The 16443-nt window shown below is 42.4% G+C and overlaps 2 protein-coding genes across 2 annotated transcripts in view; one reads left to right on the top strand and one right to left on the bottom strand.

Annotated features, from left to right (window-relative positions):
* PID1 (phosphotyrosine interaction domain containing 1) overlaps positions 1 to 16443 on the top strand; it is a 71542-nt gene that overhangs the window by 43954 nt on the left and 11145 nt on the right. The window lies entirely within an intron of this gene.
* Positions 10027 to 12851, bottom strand: LOC138638499 (uncharacterized). The gene is made up of 5 exons (XM_069727847.1): positions 12792 to 12851; positions 12638 to 12712; positions 12157 to 12349; positions 11823 to 11985; positions 10027 to 11059 (listed from the first exon to the last, which is right to left on the bottom strand). The coding sequence occupies exons 1-5, from the start codon at positions 12834 to 12836 to the stop codon at positions 10294 to 10296; spliced, it is 1242 nt and encodes a 413-aa protein (XP_069583948.1). The 5' UTR covers positions 12837 to 12851; the 3' UTR covers positions 10027 to 10293.

Here is a 16443-nt window from a genome sequence, read left to right as displayed (position 1 = left end):
CTCTGCTGTGTATGACCGGGCTCAATCTTGGCGCAATGTTTTCCTGCAAATTTCTACCCAAAAACAGAAGTGAAAATGGGAGAAGTAGAAGTGAAATCTGTTGTAATGTATTTTGTAAGTGGGGTAAATGTCTTCACTGGGCCATGTCCCCTGTTCTTCTGCCTTATTCTTGGGTGGTCTCCGTGACCATCTGTGAATGACTGCAGATGACTTTTACATGACCACTATAACTTCCTTATTTCCTTCCTTCATTTCCCCCTGCTGAGTAATCGCACTTCTGCGGTTTGCTGACAATGAACATGTTGTGTTCAGCAGTTATCAAATAACATAAGACAATCATGAAAATAAAAGACTCAGAGGTGAAATATGGATGAAAAACTTCCATTATTTTTTTTTTCCCGACAAGATCTCATTCACATATTCGCGTTTAAACACGTACATGAAAAAATGGTACCAGTGTCATCAGTGTTTGGTCCGTGTTTCCATTTTTACCATCAGTGTTTGGTCTGTGTCCAGTTTTACCATCCGTGTTTGGTCCGTGTGTCCATTTTTACCATCAGTGTTTGGTCCGTGTGTCCATTGTTTTACCATCAGTGTTTGGTCCGTGTGTCCATTTTTACCATCAGTGTTTGGTCCGTGTGTCCATTGTTTTACCATCAGTGTTTGGTCCGTGTGTCCATTTTTACCATCAGTGTTTGGTCCGTGTGTCCATTTTTACCATCAGTGTTTGGTCCGTGTGTGTCCAGTCTTACCGTCAGTGTTTGGTCCGTGTGTGTCCATTCTTACCATCAGTGTTTTTCACAGATGATACTGTATATAAATTACAAAGCTTTACCAATTCTTTGCTATAGTAAATCCGGACCACATACAGATTGTACACTGATCCGTGTGCTGTATGTGGTTTTCACGGACCCATAGACTTGTACTGGCACTTTACGTCCGTGATATCAAGAAAACATGGTCATGTGAGATAATTATGAGTACATGTTCTATCTGTGATAAAACGTGTACATGCAACATGGATGTGTGAATGAGGCCTATTTCTGTGTATATCTGTATGCTGTGTCTTGTGTTAATCTACTCGCCTACCGCTTGATAAAGTTACCGTATATACGGTAATCAATCACATCCTAATTGGAGTAAGGGTTTAGGAATTATAGCTTTTTTTTTTTTTTTACTTTTTTTTTTTTTAACCCAAAACATTTTTCAACACAGAAACAAATCTTAGAGACTGTTTGATACAGAAAATATAACCCCTAATAAAACCTCACATTTCTAGGATTTAAAAAAATCGTAGGTTTAATTGTAGCCGTGAGATCTACCAAAATCTTTAATGGCAGAGAATTATACAGCGGGGAAAATAAGTATTTGGCACTGCCGATTTTTCCCACCAACAAAGAAAGGAGGGGTCTGTAATTTTTATCATAACTCTCCCTTCAAAGTTATGAGCATAGAGGAAAAACAGCACATGCTAGCCCGTATTTTCCCCGAAAAAATCTCAAAGCGTCTTCAAAAAATAAAGTAAATCCAACAGCAACTACTCTCAATTTTGCTGGAACAATCATAGAGTACTGCACTACAAGTGCCTCTTTACATTCAGAAACGGGGATCTTTTGTGTTAGACCTCTACCGAAAAGTTCAAAAAGAAGGATATTTTCAAGACACCCTTCCCCCCACCCCCACCCACCCACCCAACACACACACACACACACCCCAAGCAAAATGTCTTGCTTTTCCCTGGCTTTCCTGAGGATGCTGTCCCGGTCTTTATAGTGTAGAATCTTTAGCAGAATGGGCATTAGGAGGTCTACCCACTGGACCAGGTCTCATAGGGACCCTGTGGTACCTTACAACAGCAAACAGGGAAAAAGAGTTTCTTCCTGAATATTTCCACCAGCCAATTTTGAGAAAATCCATTTGGGTCTTTCCTCACCACCTTTTTTGGGAACCCCACCAGCCTCTGGCGGTTTTCAAAATCATCAACTTTGGCTAGTAAGGCAGCAAATGGCCGAGTGACTCTGACTCAGCATGTCTCTATGCATTGGAGGGACGAGGGTATTTTCAGTTTTGAAATGGACTGTCCACCCTGGGATTGTTGGAGACACCTGCCGTGCATTGTTTGACGTTCTGCATGCCGACTTCCTCTCCCAACCCACAGCTGAACTCTCTGGATGAAATATGCAGCAAAATTCAATGAAGTGTGTAATTTTCCTACCTGTGTGGGGGCTGGGGACGGCAAACATTCAGATTCTGAAACCTGCAGGAAGTGGATCTGAGTACTTCAAGTATAAAAAATACTTTTCCATTGTTCTGATGGCAGTTGTGGATGCTGAGTGTCGATTCGTTGACGTTGGCTCATTTGGACAAAGAAATGACTCAGACTTTCAAAAACTCTGACATGGGACAACGATTGTATGGGAATGATTTTAATTCCTCCTCCCTCCCCCCCCCCCCCCCACAACCACTTCCTAACACTGAAGGACCGCCAATGCCATTTGTTATTGTTGGGGATGAGGCATTTCATATGTCTGGCAACCTCCTAAAACCGTACTCAAGTTGGGACTTGAGTCACACTAAAAGGATTTTCAACTTCCAACTGACAAGGGCACGAAGAACTGTGGAGCGTGTCTTTGGTTTGCTGGCATCTAAATGGCGCATTTTGGGCATAGCCATAAATCTAAAAAGAGACAATTGATGAGGTTGTGAAAGCATGTGTTGTTCTGTATAACTACATCCTGTCAAAAGAGCAACCCCACTTTGAACTTGAGGAAACTGTTAATACCACATTGCAGGATTACCAACATCACCCTTTGAGGACTACAGTCGAAGTTGCCCATATGAGGGATAAATTTGCAGCCTATTTTGTTTCTGATCGTGGATGTGTGTCATGGCAAGATGAAATGGTTTAACCTGTAAATAAAATGTACCTGTTATGTTATGTACTTTTAATGTTATGTACCTGTAATGTTTTCTGACTCTAATATTAACACCTTGAATCTAACTTGTATAATAAACACCTTAACTGTTACACCCATTCATACTTCACTCAACAATACACACATGGTTAAATAAAGAGATAAAGAAAACACAATGAGACCGGTATTGTGAATCAAAACAATTTTTACTAACGGAAATAAAAATTTACAATTTTTAAAAAAACAAAATAGGAAAAATGATTAATTACTTCCGGGGTCTGTGGGAGGGAGTAACATGGTGGACAAGGGGGGTGTTGGGCTGTGATGGTAGGTTAGGAGTGGTTGGAGAAGTTGTTACAGGGGAAGTGTAAAAACAATTGGAGGATTGGGTCAGACACGATGGGAGAAGACACATTGACGGAAGAGGACACATTATGAGTGGAAAACAAGTTGGAAGTTGATATCTGGATCGCTCCATGGCCTTGGTATAAGCATCCTGACAGGCCTTCATCACACACTGCTGGAGAGCAGGACTAAGGATTTCCGTCATGCCCCGTGGAAAAATAATGTTGCTCTGGACTATTAAGGTCGCCGTCAAGGCGTTTGTGGGCTTCCTGGAACAGTGTTCACATGAGTGAACCAACTCTCCATCCTATCCACACTCGCCTTTATCCCAGCCTGAAAGACTGAGCTTAAGTGAATAAACTCAGGCATGACTGACCTCTCCCAAGCCCTCTGCCACCTTCGAGCAGACCCAAGTAAAGTAGTGGCAGAGAGCTGGGAGAGGGGAAAATCAGAAGGACTGGCTTCCTGTTCCCCAGCCTGTGAAGCCTGCCTGACTGCTCCATCGCTGGTGGATGATTGGGATGGTGCTGGTTCGTTGGCTGGTCGATGAGGGGCCGCTCCAACAGAGGAAGATTATTACAAAAAAGAAAAAATTAAATAATAGTGGAAGACCACACAAAAGATTCTCACATTCGCTGAGCAACCACTGGCTTCAGAAAAGAAAGCTGGTTATGATACTTGTATTTTCTGATTTTTCGAGCTGCACCACTTCAAACCTGAATTTCCTCTCTCATGTCCTTATTGAAGCGATCCTTCATCGAACGCCAACAAACTTTTACTCTCTTCTCTGTGAAGGGGAAGAAAAATAAAATTGTTAAAGGACAGCTAAATTTACAGAAAAACAGAGGCGGACAAAATAGCAATACTTACCAAAATCCTTAATGACTTTTGGCTTTGCATGGTCCCAATCGTCCACCAGCGACCTGGCCACTTCTTCCCAGAGTTGTCGGATCAAGACAGAGTCAGAATGATTCCAATCACGAGGGTCCCACAACGCTGCTCGCTGTTGCACAGCAATAGGTGATTATCTATGTCATGTTGTGGAACCTATAGATGAAATACAAAAAAAGAATTTGTTAGTAAAAATGACAACAAATTCAATAAAAACTCTGAAAAAGGATATTTACACCCCGTCTATCCTCCTCAGCAACTTGAGGCCGATGACCCTGGGAAGATACATTTCCACTTGACTGCTCCTGCTCTTCTGCAGTGTCAGGTACCTGTGTCAACATATGACCCAGACCCATAACCACAAACTCGGGATGGGCAACACTCGAATATAACATCAAACATAATGATCCGCTAGGCAGATATTAAGCTGCATGCTGAATCAAAGAGTGCTATGTTTTTTTTATAAAAAGTTATAATTTTATTAACACATACAAAACAAATACTAAAACAATGCCTCAAAACCATAAGAATCAATTATATCATGGAGATAGGCGTAAATAGAATTGTAATGTTAATAGGAGAGCACCAGGTAATACACATATACATAAATTCGTTAAATTTGGCAATGGAGCATGCTAGAAACTACTACCAATGAATATTAGATTTAGGTGCCTATTATCTGTTGCACAATATTAATAGTGTAAAAAATATTTACGGTATATACATCCGAATATCAATTTAATAAGATATATACATAATTGAATATTATTCTAAAAAAAAACCCTAAGGGTGTATTAAAGCATTGACAACAGTTAATGTGCACAAAAAGTTATTCACATAATTCAAGATAGCCTAATTACGGTTCAATTGTATCAAAATCACCAATGCTTTATAGCCGCAAAAAGTATTCAATCCACAGCTGATATTTGAATGTGTAAATTCAATTACACGCACTGCCAAATGGTACTTCAATTGCACCATCAAAGAAATCAGTGGCTTTGACCTAAAGCTAAAATTAGAGCCATAATAGCTATACTCCGATTATATACTCAGAACAATTTGCTGTAAATGTGCCCTTATTGTCATGTGGGAAAACATCTATCTACTAGGCATAACCAAATTTGGCAGCGCAACAATATAACAAACGGATTCAGATGCTATGCTAAGCTCCGATTATATACTAAGAACAATTTGATATAAATATGCCCCTATTATCCTGTGGGTAAATATCTATCAACTAAGCATAACCACACTTGGCTGCGCAACAATATGACAGATGGGTTCAATTATCCCATGACCGGTGCCGAAAGTGATAGCTACCGTGAGCCAACACTACAACACCGCTAAACAGCCTGATTACAAAGAGCCACTGATAAGTATACTCTGTGCCGAAACTTGATGTAATACAAATAATAAATACTGTCAAGCAATGTATGAACCATCATTACAGCAGGTGGCCATCCGTGTATAGCAGAGAACTAATGCGTAAAATAAATGGTCTGAAACAGACCTAATTGCCAAGCAAACAATAATTTACATGCATCTATACATGTCTAAGTACAGGGTACGTAAAGACCCCTAAATATACGTATTACCTAATTGCCGGGTGCTCTCCGTTTCCAGCCGCACATGGCACGCCACTCTCCACCAAACCCACCAAACCCCGACGCGCGTTTCGCGACAGCTTCCTCCTGTTAGTAAAAATGACAACAAATTCAATAAAAACTCTGAAAAAGGATACTTACACCCCGTCTTTCCTCCTCAGCAACTTGAGGCCGATGACCCTGGGAAGATACATTTCCACTTGACTGCTCCTGCTCTTCTGCAGTGTCAGGTACCTGTAAAGAAAATACATGATTTAACACATGTCTAGTATTGACAGTAAATACATACCAATCAGTAAATCAAATGCGATTACATAATCGTTGTCATGGTCACTTTCGGAACCTTCAGTGGAGGACATGTTGTAAGAGCAGGCAGCAATCAAGTGATACACTAGAGAAAGAAAAAAAATGTAACTTGGTAAAAGCAAAACACAATGTAAAAAAAAACATAAAAATTTGGACAACAATACTTACATTACAGGCAGTAGTCCAAGCACACAGCAGACAGGCATCAGACAACAGGAACCGCATAACAGCACCAGGACGGACTGAAGAACCGCACCAGGACAGCAACACTGGGACTAAGAGAGCAGCACCAGCACCAAGACAGCAGCACCTAATCTACAGGAATCGGGTGGGGGGGGGGGATTCTGTACAGAGTGCAAAGATAGAAAGACATTTTCAAAGGTTCTATACTTACATGGACGGCGGCACTGGGACCAAGACGGCGGCACTGGGACCAAGACAGCAGCACCTACTCTACAAGGAATGGAAAATAAATCTGTACAGAGTGCAAAGACAGACAGACATTTTCACATCTTCTTTACTTGCATGTAGACGGCAGCACTGGGACCAAGATGGAGGCATCAGGATGGCAGCAACAAACAGTCTAGAAGCAACAGAAAAAAAACCCATAAGTACAGAGTACAGAATGCAGTGAGAGACAGACAGACCTTTTCAAAGTTTCTATACTTACATCCAGAGTCTTCTGGCTTCATCCAATGCCCTATGAGCGCATCAAGAGTCTTGAGAGTTATGGACTTCCTGTCTCCAAGCCCCCTTTAATACAGCTGGCAATTTTCAGGTGGTTATATCATTTCCAAGGCAAAATTAGTCAGAAGTACGCATGCATATCGAACGCAAGCGTACGCATGACCTTGCGTAACAATGCGTTCCCATAGACAGTAATGCGTTTTGACGCAATCGTACGCATGCGGACGATTGAGCAATATTTGCCGCCTCAAAAAATGCAACATGTTGCATTCGTCGGACCCCGCCGCACACCTCCAAACAACGCATGCGTACGCATCCGCAAGCGAACGCATGCAAAAACATGTCACTGCGTACACAGTGTTAAAGATATGTAGGCGTGACACATGCGGATCATACGCTGCGCACACATACGCAAATGTGAACCCGGCCTTAGGGGTTAATACAGCAGGGCTGTGTCCCTTCTGCAGAGTTTGCCATCTGTGAGAACTGCTTTCAAATTACAACTCTTTAATGTATAGCTGCCTCTCAAAAGTTCTTTCATGGGCTGCATGGGCTATTCCCTTGTTAATCCATCATCAATTAAGCAGGTAAAAGTTCTGGAGCTGATTCTGGGTTTGTCATTTGCATATGAAAGCTGTTGCTGTGAACCAACATGATGCAGTCGAAGGAGTTCTCAGTGGAAGAGAAACAGACCATCATTAGGTTGAAAAAAGGATAAATCCATCAGAAAGAGAACAGTAATGCTAGGAGTGGCCAAATCAACAGTTTGGAACACTCTACAAAAAATAGAGCTTACTCTAAGTTCATATTTGCGTTGTGCGCCGCAGCGTCGTCGCCGCAACGCACAACGCAAACAAAAACGCATCAAAACGCATGTACAACGCAGCGTTTTGCGCCGCATGCGTTCAACGCATGCGTCGCAAAACGCTGCGGGTTTTTGAAACGCAGTTGCGTTTTTACCAAAAAACGCAGCGTTTTTAGACGCATGCGTTTTTAGTGCAGTGAGTCATTCATCATCCCCCACCCACAATAAAAAGTGTCTACACAATCGATAAAGAACCACCAATGGCTAGAAGAGGGTTGGTGTTATACAAATGTGTATATACCCTGGCAGAGATGAATTCCTCCCATTTTGCTGGTATTCATGATGGAGCGAACCATGAACAGTATCTACATGGATATGGAGATGGAATTTGCCTTGGCTCATGCCTATGCTGTTGCCTGTTTTAATGAAAGGGAAAGGGAAAAACGGAGATGGAGTCGTCGCCGCTTTTGGATCCACCCTATAGTTGAAGTCCGGGAGAGTCGTGGAGCATACCATTGCTTGTTTGGCGAACTGAATGACAACCGGGAAAAATATTTCGAATATACCAGGATGTCACAGGACAGCTTCCGCTATCTTCTGCGTCGGGTGGAAGGATCCATTAGCAGGCAGGATACGCAGCTCCGGAGAGCTATTTCCGCAGAGGAACGGCTGCTGGTGACTCTACGGTACGTTGCTGTTTGAATGACTGTGATATGTATTTACTTTTTATTTTATTTTATTAATTTTTTTAAATTGTAATGGTCAATGTACTTTTATAAATTATAATGTGCTTTATTCTAAATTTCTTTATCTTCTTTGCAGTTTCCTGGCTACCGGAGAAACGTTGAGGTCACTTCATTTTCAATTCCGGATTGGAGTCTCCACACTTTCAGGAATTATTGCAGAGACATGCCGCGCTTTGTGGGATAATCTCCGGGAGGAATATTTACCTGTCCCTACTAGCGAAATCTGAGAGGCCAACGCACAGAAATTCAACCAAGTGTGTAATTTTCCAAACTGTATTGGCGCAGTCGATGGAAAGCACATTCGGATTACCAAGCCTGCGAAAAGTGGATCTCTTTTCTACAATTATAAAAAATACTTTTCAACTGTTCTCATGGCAATTGCCGGTGCGGACTGCCGTTTTCTCGCAGTGGACATTGGTGCATTTGGGCGTGCAAATGACTCGCGCACATTTAAAGAGTCGGATATGGGCCAAAAATTATATGGAAACAATTTTAATTTCCCACAGCCACGACCTCTTCCCCACACTGAAGGCCCTGCGATGCTATTTGTTGTGGTAGGGGATGAGGCATTCCAAATGTCTGCCAACCTATTGAAACCCTACTCCAGTCGGGGCTTGGACCATACAAAAAGGGTTTTCAATTACAGACTGTCCAGGGCCAGAAGGACTGTGGAGTGCGCCTTTGGCATCCTTGTTTCCAAATGGCGGATATTGGGATCGGCCATTAATCTTAAAATTGAAACAGTGGATGAGGTGATGAAGGCTTGTGTGGTTCTCCACAATTTCATTATGGCCAAAGAGAGAATAAATGTTGAACTGGATGAACCCATAGCCAACCCCTTGCCCGATTACCATGATCATCCTCTGAGGACAAGTGTGGAAATTGCGCAGATGCGTGATCGTTTTGCGGCCTATTTTGTGTCCGATGTTGGCCGTGTGTCATGGCAAGATCAAATGGTGTAGCTGTCTTCTGATTGTAACTACACCAATAATACCTCTACTGTGACAGTTAAAAATATATAAAAAAAAAAGTAATTTTCTGTTAAATGTGCAATAAAAGTTCCGTTTAGGTTGGTTTTGTATATTTCAAATTTTGCATCTAAGTATAGTTCACAAATTTAATGTTCCTATAAAAAATTTGAACCTGTTGTTTTTAAAATATTAAATAAAAAAGTTTTTAAATTCTATACCGATTCAAAAAGCATTTTTATACCATAACATTACATATACTTGTTTGTCTGATCGACCTGTATCTTTGTGTTTTACCTGATAAGCAACGATAACAGCGATGTTTTCCAATTGAAACCAGGGTAAATATCTGAAGCGTGGCCCTGCGCTTATCAACATGATGTTTACCCTGGTTACACGTGGGCCTCTGCATCGTTGTTCGCTGGAGAGATGTCTGTGACAGCTCTCCAGGGACCAATCAGCGACGCTGCAGTGATCTGCATCATTGTCTGTTTCGCTGCTGCATTAAGTGTGAACACCTCATACACTTTAGTGTTTGTGAACACCTCATACAGCAATGAGAGACACCCAAAAAAAGGCAAACTAAAAATTGTAAAAATAGTGTCTGACATTGCATATATGAGGTGTTTGAAGCACAAAATATGTGTAGACAGCACATGGCGTGATTTGCCGAGATAAATTCTGGAAAATAATAGCAAAAATAATAACAAATAGTGTTTTTTAAAACAAAAATTTTTTATTGGGGGGAAAACAGAAAAAAAAATGGGTTATTAAACTTAGGGGGTTTCCACCTGTGCCACCAGTGGGGAATGGTAGGTGTCTTCTTTGGAATGGGGAGAGGAAGGGGAGGATGATGGTGAAGATGACGATGATGGCGAAGAGGAGGATACATAGTCAAGTAGACTGGATGGTAGATCCAAACCCTCCCCAGGGTATACTGGGGAGGAAACCGCCACCTCTGTAGGGGAGGGAGGAGGCAACACAAGCCTTGTTTGGCCCTGGCTGCTCCTACTGCGACTCGAGCCCCTACGGACAGATGGTGTCTGCACTGGAACAGCAGCCAGAGCCTCTGTGTTGGCCCGTCTGTGTTTCCTCTTTTTTTTTTTTTTTTTTTTTGGGTCCTGTTGCAGCTCCCCCAGCATGATGACGCCTACGGGAGGATGAAGGCATGGCAGGAGCAGGAGTCGGCGGCACTATGTTATGGTGCCTGTGGTGGCGTCGCTCGGCACGTGGACCACGGTGGGGTGGCTGGAGTGGCTCTCCAGCAGGAGTGGGAGTCATGCTTGCCAGCGACGGCACTACTGCCATTGTCGCTGACTGCATGACCCCAGCCTGCTGGAGAGCCCTCACGTAGGTAGTGTTGCAGGCCTGCATCACTGAAATCTGTAGTTCCGGCGTAAGGTGTTCCACCATGCCCTTAGCAATGGTACTAAAAAAATGTTTTGCCGGATTTGAGAGCTCGGTTTCAATTGTTTCAAGGCGCCGGTCGATATTGGACAGACGAGTGTCCATGTTATCGCTCAACGCCTTGAAACAGTTCTGGAAAACCGTGCTCAAATGCAAAAATTCGGGCATGGTTGGCCTGTCCGAGGCCCGCTGGCGCTGTCGGGAATACCCAAACGAAGGTGCGCCAGAGGCCTCGGCCAGGGGAACACCTGATGTACCGGCTGCCGGTTCTCCAGATGGCGGTGCAAGCCTGCTGTCGCTGTGGGAGGGCTGTGATGGATCAGATGGCGATTCATGAAGGACCGCTTCTGCAGGGCGAGCTCTCTCGAGGGTGCTGCTGTGTGTCCTGTGAAAAGATAATGGAAAAATTAGTCTTCACTGAGTAACCTCTCCCATACGCCAACTCCTGGAATAAAAATAGCATTACATTACACAATAATACAAATCCTCGGTCTCACAGTCTGTGTGACCAATAATTAATTTCTGATTGTTATCGCCAGCTGACCATTAGGGCCGACGATAACAATCATGAACATTCCCGCTGCCAAAGCCTTTTGACCGCATACCACTGTGGGTACAAAAATTTTGTAATCGAAAACTCTTTCTGGAAGCTGCCTATATGCCGCAAAAATAGTTGAAAATTTAATGTCAAGATAAAAAAAAACAAAAAAAAAAACAGTGATTTCACTGATCTGATTGCAGGAACGACCATGATGTTAGGATCATGTGATCGAGACTTCATCATTATTCCTGCAATCAGAACTACCCTGACTCAGCACTTAACCTGTCATGGACTACAAGGACTCACGCTTAACCCAAAAAATTAACTAATGGCCTATATAGCATTTTAATAGGGATACATTTACGTGGATGGCCAATATGTTACGCTGACTACATGGATGGGCAATACAGTATGTGCCTGGGAAATATACTATGTGGATACGTGGCTAGAACGTGTGCTATGTGGCTGCGATATTGTTACCTGCCAATATACTATGTGGATGCACAATGTACGTGGCTGGGCAATGTACTATGTGTTTGTGCAGTAGGCTATGTGGCTGGGCACTGTAATGGGGCTGTGCAATATGTTTTGTGGACAAAATACTTACTGACGGCGGCCAAGGACTGGTCTTAAGAACTGTAAACATTTGGAATATTTATAGGGCACAGACTTGGCCGCAGCAGCACCACTCTTCGAGCGCTCCTCCTCTGCCCGTATCCCCTTATTGAAACGGTCCTTGATGGATCGCCATCTGATCCTCAACCTTTTAACTGTGAATGCAAAAGAAAAAAAAAGGTTACATATGTAGCATTTGAAATGGATAAAACAACCGTGTGCGATGCAAACCTTTGGGCCTTTATTGCATCACACACGGTTGTGTTTATCCTGGAAAGATGGTGGGTCATAGCAGCGTATCTGCACGGCGCATCAGCAATACTCACCAAAGTTGGCTTTGTCCTTGGCAGGAGCTATGTCAAAGCCCTCCCACAGCGACTTTGCCACCTCTACCCACAAACGCCTCAACACCACCTGGTCCATGTGCCGGGAGTCACGGCTGTCCCACAACGGGCCACGCTCCTGGATGCTTGATATGAGGAGCTCCACATCAATGACTCCATGGTCCCGTTGTGAAACCTAGAAAAATTACAAACAGAAAAGGTTACAAATATGCAAATATTAACAACCACCAGCACCTGTCATGATATGTACCTTGGCCCTATCCTTTGTCATTTGATATATGTATATTGATGGTTTCTACACCTGTATTTTTGAATGTTTTGGTTCTGTAAGTTTCACCTTTGTTACCTTCCCCCAATACTTGCTACCCTGAAAAGTTTGAATGTAAGCTTACTAAACATCCCTAGTGAAAGCAGGATGCTAATCAAAAAAAAAAAAAAAAATTGTTTAAAAAAAAATACTCACTTGCCGTCCTGACGCCACACCTTGGCCCTGACCTCTCTGCTCCCGCTGACTTCCTTCACCCTCACTTGAAGAAGCCTGTAAAAATTGTATAAAGAAATTATTTTAAAAACTACAAATGACAGCGAATAGTAAGGAAATTGACATAATTACTCACCACACTCCCCTGCGCCGATTGGCTCGATTCAGACACAGTGGCCATTCTAGCACGTTTGTTCTGGCATGAAAAAATGACAAAAAAAAAATCAAAACTAAACCTAAATATGGCACATACAATAAAATAGGCCCAAAAATTTTTACAACAACCACAATTGACTTTTGACTGATCGGACAATGCAAAAATAAGAAAGGGACACCACAACGCCATACATTGCAAGAGAAGACAATCAATAGAAGAAACTATACAAGAATAGACCCAAACCAAAAAGCAAAAATAGACACCTATGTCCCAAATTGTACATATCAAAACTTTCGGAAAAAACATTACAGGCACAAAAAGTACAATGAAAGAGCAAAATAATGAACGCCATACTTTACAATTGCAACAAGACATGATCCTAAAAAACAACATCTTGTGACATCTAACCACAGAAAGACAAAAGGCAATAAAAACCATTCTAGATAACAAGCAATAAACATTACGGGACAACCGCTGTAAAAATATACAGCAATCCAAAGATAAACCATAGCCAAATAGAAAAGAAAACACATGGAATTTTTAAAAAAGGCCACCACCAAAAATAATATAAACAAATAAAAATTATACTACACACTTCGCAATGCAATCAGTCAATGAAGGAAGATATATGCCATACGGAAAACGACGTAAAAACATCAGCGATATTTTTTAAAATAAAGGGAAAGTACAATTGAAACTATAATGGCATAGCAGCACGGAACTACACAATACAAAGATATCATAAATGTTGCCCCCCCACCAGCAAGAAAATACACTCAAGGAAAGAAAAAATAAAGCCAACAGCAGAATCCAAAACACAGCAAGACACGAGCCAAGAAAATGCCACACAGTTACTACCAACAATAGAAACTAGAAAAACATGCACCAGAAATTTTACAAGACAAAATGAGCAAAAATCAATACATTGAACAACCACATGACACAAGAACAAAACACATAACCAAACCCAAACTAACGTAAAAAAAAAAAAAAAAAAAAATCAAAAGACAATAAATGCAATCATATTAACCCAGAAAAACATCAGAACCAGAAAAACAATTTTTCTATAACAACCCATAACCGTAATAGCACAGACCAAACATTGCAAAAATATAGACAAATCAAGAAATAAAACACAGAATACAAAATGTGCAAAGAGAAATATATACTTACAAGTTTGGAAAGCAGATTCTCCTCTCAGTCTTGTCTTGTGTGATGACTTGTGAAAGACAATGGCAAACCCCTCGTTTCTTTATATATATAGGTTGTTTTTTTTGTGTCTAGACAAAGTCTAGACAATGTTTTGCATTTTTTATTGGAAAACGCATGCGTCGTACAACGCACCACGACGCAAGTACTTGCGTCGTCTGCGTTGTCAATACAAGTCAATGGGAAAAAAGGCGCATCGACGACGCAAACACGACGCATGCGTTTTTTAAAAGGTCGGCGCCGCCAGAAAAATGCAACATGTTGCGTTTGCCGCGCCCAGACAGGTGCGCCCTAACGCCGCATGCGGCGTTAAACGCAACACAACGCAACACAACGCATGCACATGCGGCCCCATGCGGCGCCAATGTTAAAGATAGGCCCGCACGACGCATGCGTTTTGTTGCGGCGACGCTGCGGCGCAAACCGCAAATGTGAACGTACCCTTAGGAAGTAAGATTTGGGCGCCAACTGTAGGCAGAATCCTTTCCATGGTGAAGAAAAATCTCTTCATAACATCCACCGAAGTGAAGAACACTCTCCATGAAGTAGGCGTTTCAGTATCGAAGTTACCATAAAGAGAAGACTTTGAGAGTTACTAGAGGGTTTTCACCACAAGGTGCAAACCATTAATCAGCCTTAAAAAAATGAAAGGTCAGATTAGACTTTGCCAAAAACATGTAAGGAAACCGTTCCAGGTGTAGAAAAGCATTCTTTGGACAGACGAAGCGATGAGCTATACCAGAATGATGGGAAGAAGACCGTATGGAGAAGGCTTAGAATGGCTCATGAAGACACTTGGCTCGCTCTATATTCTCTCCTTCGAACAAATCGAATATCTGGCACAAGTGAGAGAATAGCCGCAGTTATCACTTTCTCCAGGTGTTAATTACGTCCAAAGGTGGGCCGAGTGAAACCAGCGCTGATGGGCCCCAAGGCTCCCATAACATACTAATGTCAACTTGTTGGATTTACCTGGAATAGTGCACACCTGTCTCTCCTGACTGCTCTCAGACTTGATTTGTCTTTGGCACATCGGGGCTAGCTGGCATGCACAGCGGCTGTAACCATGGCCGCCTGCGAGCTTGCGGTCCAACTGCCGGAGATGATGAGTCAGTTCCTGGAAAAGGAAATAGCGTGCCGCGTCCTTCTCCATGGTAACCCTAACTACACACACGACACTCTACTCGGCAGCCCATTGGTCACATGGGGGTTCGTAGGTCCTGGTCTACCTGTTTCCCGACACGCCCCCTGAAGAAATATGGACAAAACCCGCAGCGGGGTGGAGGGACATGTCACCGACTCCATACACCTTGTAAGTATTCCCTCAGGGTTTCACAGCCTGCATTTATTTTGTCTTCTAAAATGCCATTTGTGGTGATATACCCTAATCACCAAAAGGATTCTTGTGCTTGTTTACAGTCCTATTAATTAGGGGATCCCATTAGACGAGCTATGGTCAATAGTGTCTCATAACTGTGCAAAATATATCACCTGCTGTGCAACATTTTCTAAATTTCACACAAATCGCATTAGTGGAAAAAAAAATGTGCTCCAAAAAGGGATTTAAAGGAAACCCAAATGACACTTTCTCCCTCACGGTAATCTGGGTACATTTAAAGTGGCCGATAAGGGGACAAATCTGGGTCCAGATCATATGGCGTTCAGCTATATACTAATGACCCATTTGTTACAAAGGAGAGCTGTTTATGGAGGAAAAAATTGATTCATACAGTAGATAAACCACCGTTTTTCTAGTTTTTGAGCAGACGCCAGTGGTAAGAAAGGGGGAGGCTTTGGGTACTTGAGTTGTTTTTCACTGCCTTTTTGTGAGTGGCGGAGAGTAGACACTCCCGCGTACTGTGTCCGCCTACCAACAAGGAATTCATCTGCGTTCCTGGCATTGTTCCTGTCCAGATCATTCCACAGAAATCAGTGAGGGGATGCTGATAATGGAAAACGCATGGACTCTTTCTGCAGATGGAGACAATCTTGCTGGTCATTTACAGCGTGACATATTGACGCCTCCAACCACAAACCTCCCCATTAGCCGGCATGTGCCGATGACATTACAGGGGCCCCGGCCATAACCCGATGATCTGTTTTATACATTTTAAATCCTTTTGACAAGGCTAAAGGTACTGTGATGTTTTCCTTCTTTGGGAAACCATCTGTGGGGCAGAATCCACAAATCTGACTGCTTTTAGTTAGATGGATATATATAAGAAAAAAAAAAGTATTGAGCTACGTATGAAAATTGGAGCAAGATTTTAATGTATGAATTTGGCTGATGGGGACCAGTTGCGAAGTTTAATGTTCTATACTGGGAAATCTGCAGCAACAAATAAACTCTTCACATTTCATGGCCCAGTTCAATCCGCAGAATAAATTGACTGCCGACTTCAAATCCTCAGAACCGGCCAAT

The sequence above is a fragment of the Ranitomeya imitator genome, chromosome 5, assembly GCF_032444005.1.
Source record: "Ranitomeya imitator isolate aRanImi1 chromosome 5, aRanImi1.pri, whole genome shotgun sequence".
NCBI lineage: Eukaryota > Metazoa > Chordata > Amphibia > Anura > Dendrobatidae > Ranitomeya > Ranitomeya imitator.
The sequence above is the reverse complement of the archived record's forward strand: the minus strand, read 5'-3'. Positions and strand labels throughout refer to the sequence as shown.

Excerpts from the sequence above, each read along its gene's own strand:
- LOC138638499 (XM_069727847.1), bottom strand. The coding sequence starts at position 12,836 with ATGGCCACTGTGTCTGAATCGAGCCAATCGGCGCAGGGGAGTGTG. Across the intron at positions 12,350-12,637 it reads GTGTGGCGTCAGGACGGCAA|GTTTCACAACGGGACCATGG; the intron begins GTGAGTATTTTT and ends TAATTTTTCTAG. Across the intron at positions 11,986-12,156 it reads CAAGGACAAAGCCAACTTTG|TTAAAAGGTTGAGGATCAGA; the intron begins GTGAGTATTGCT and ends TTGCATTCACAG.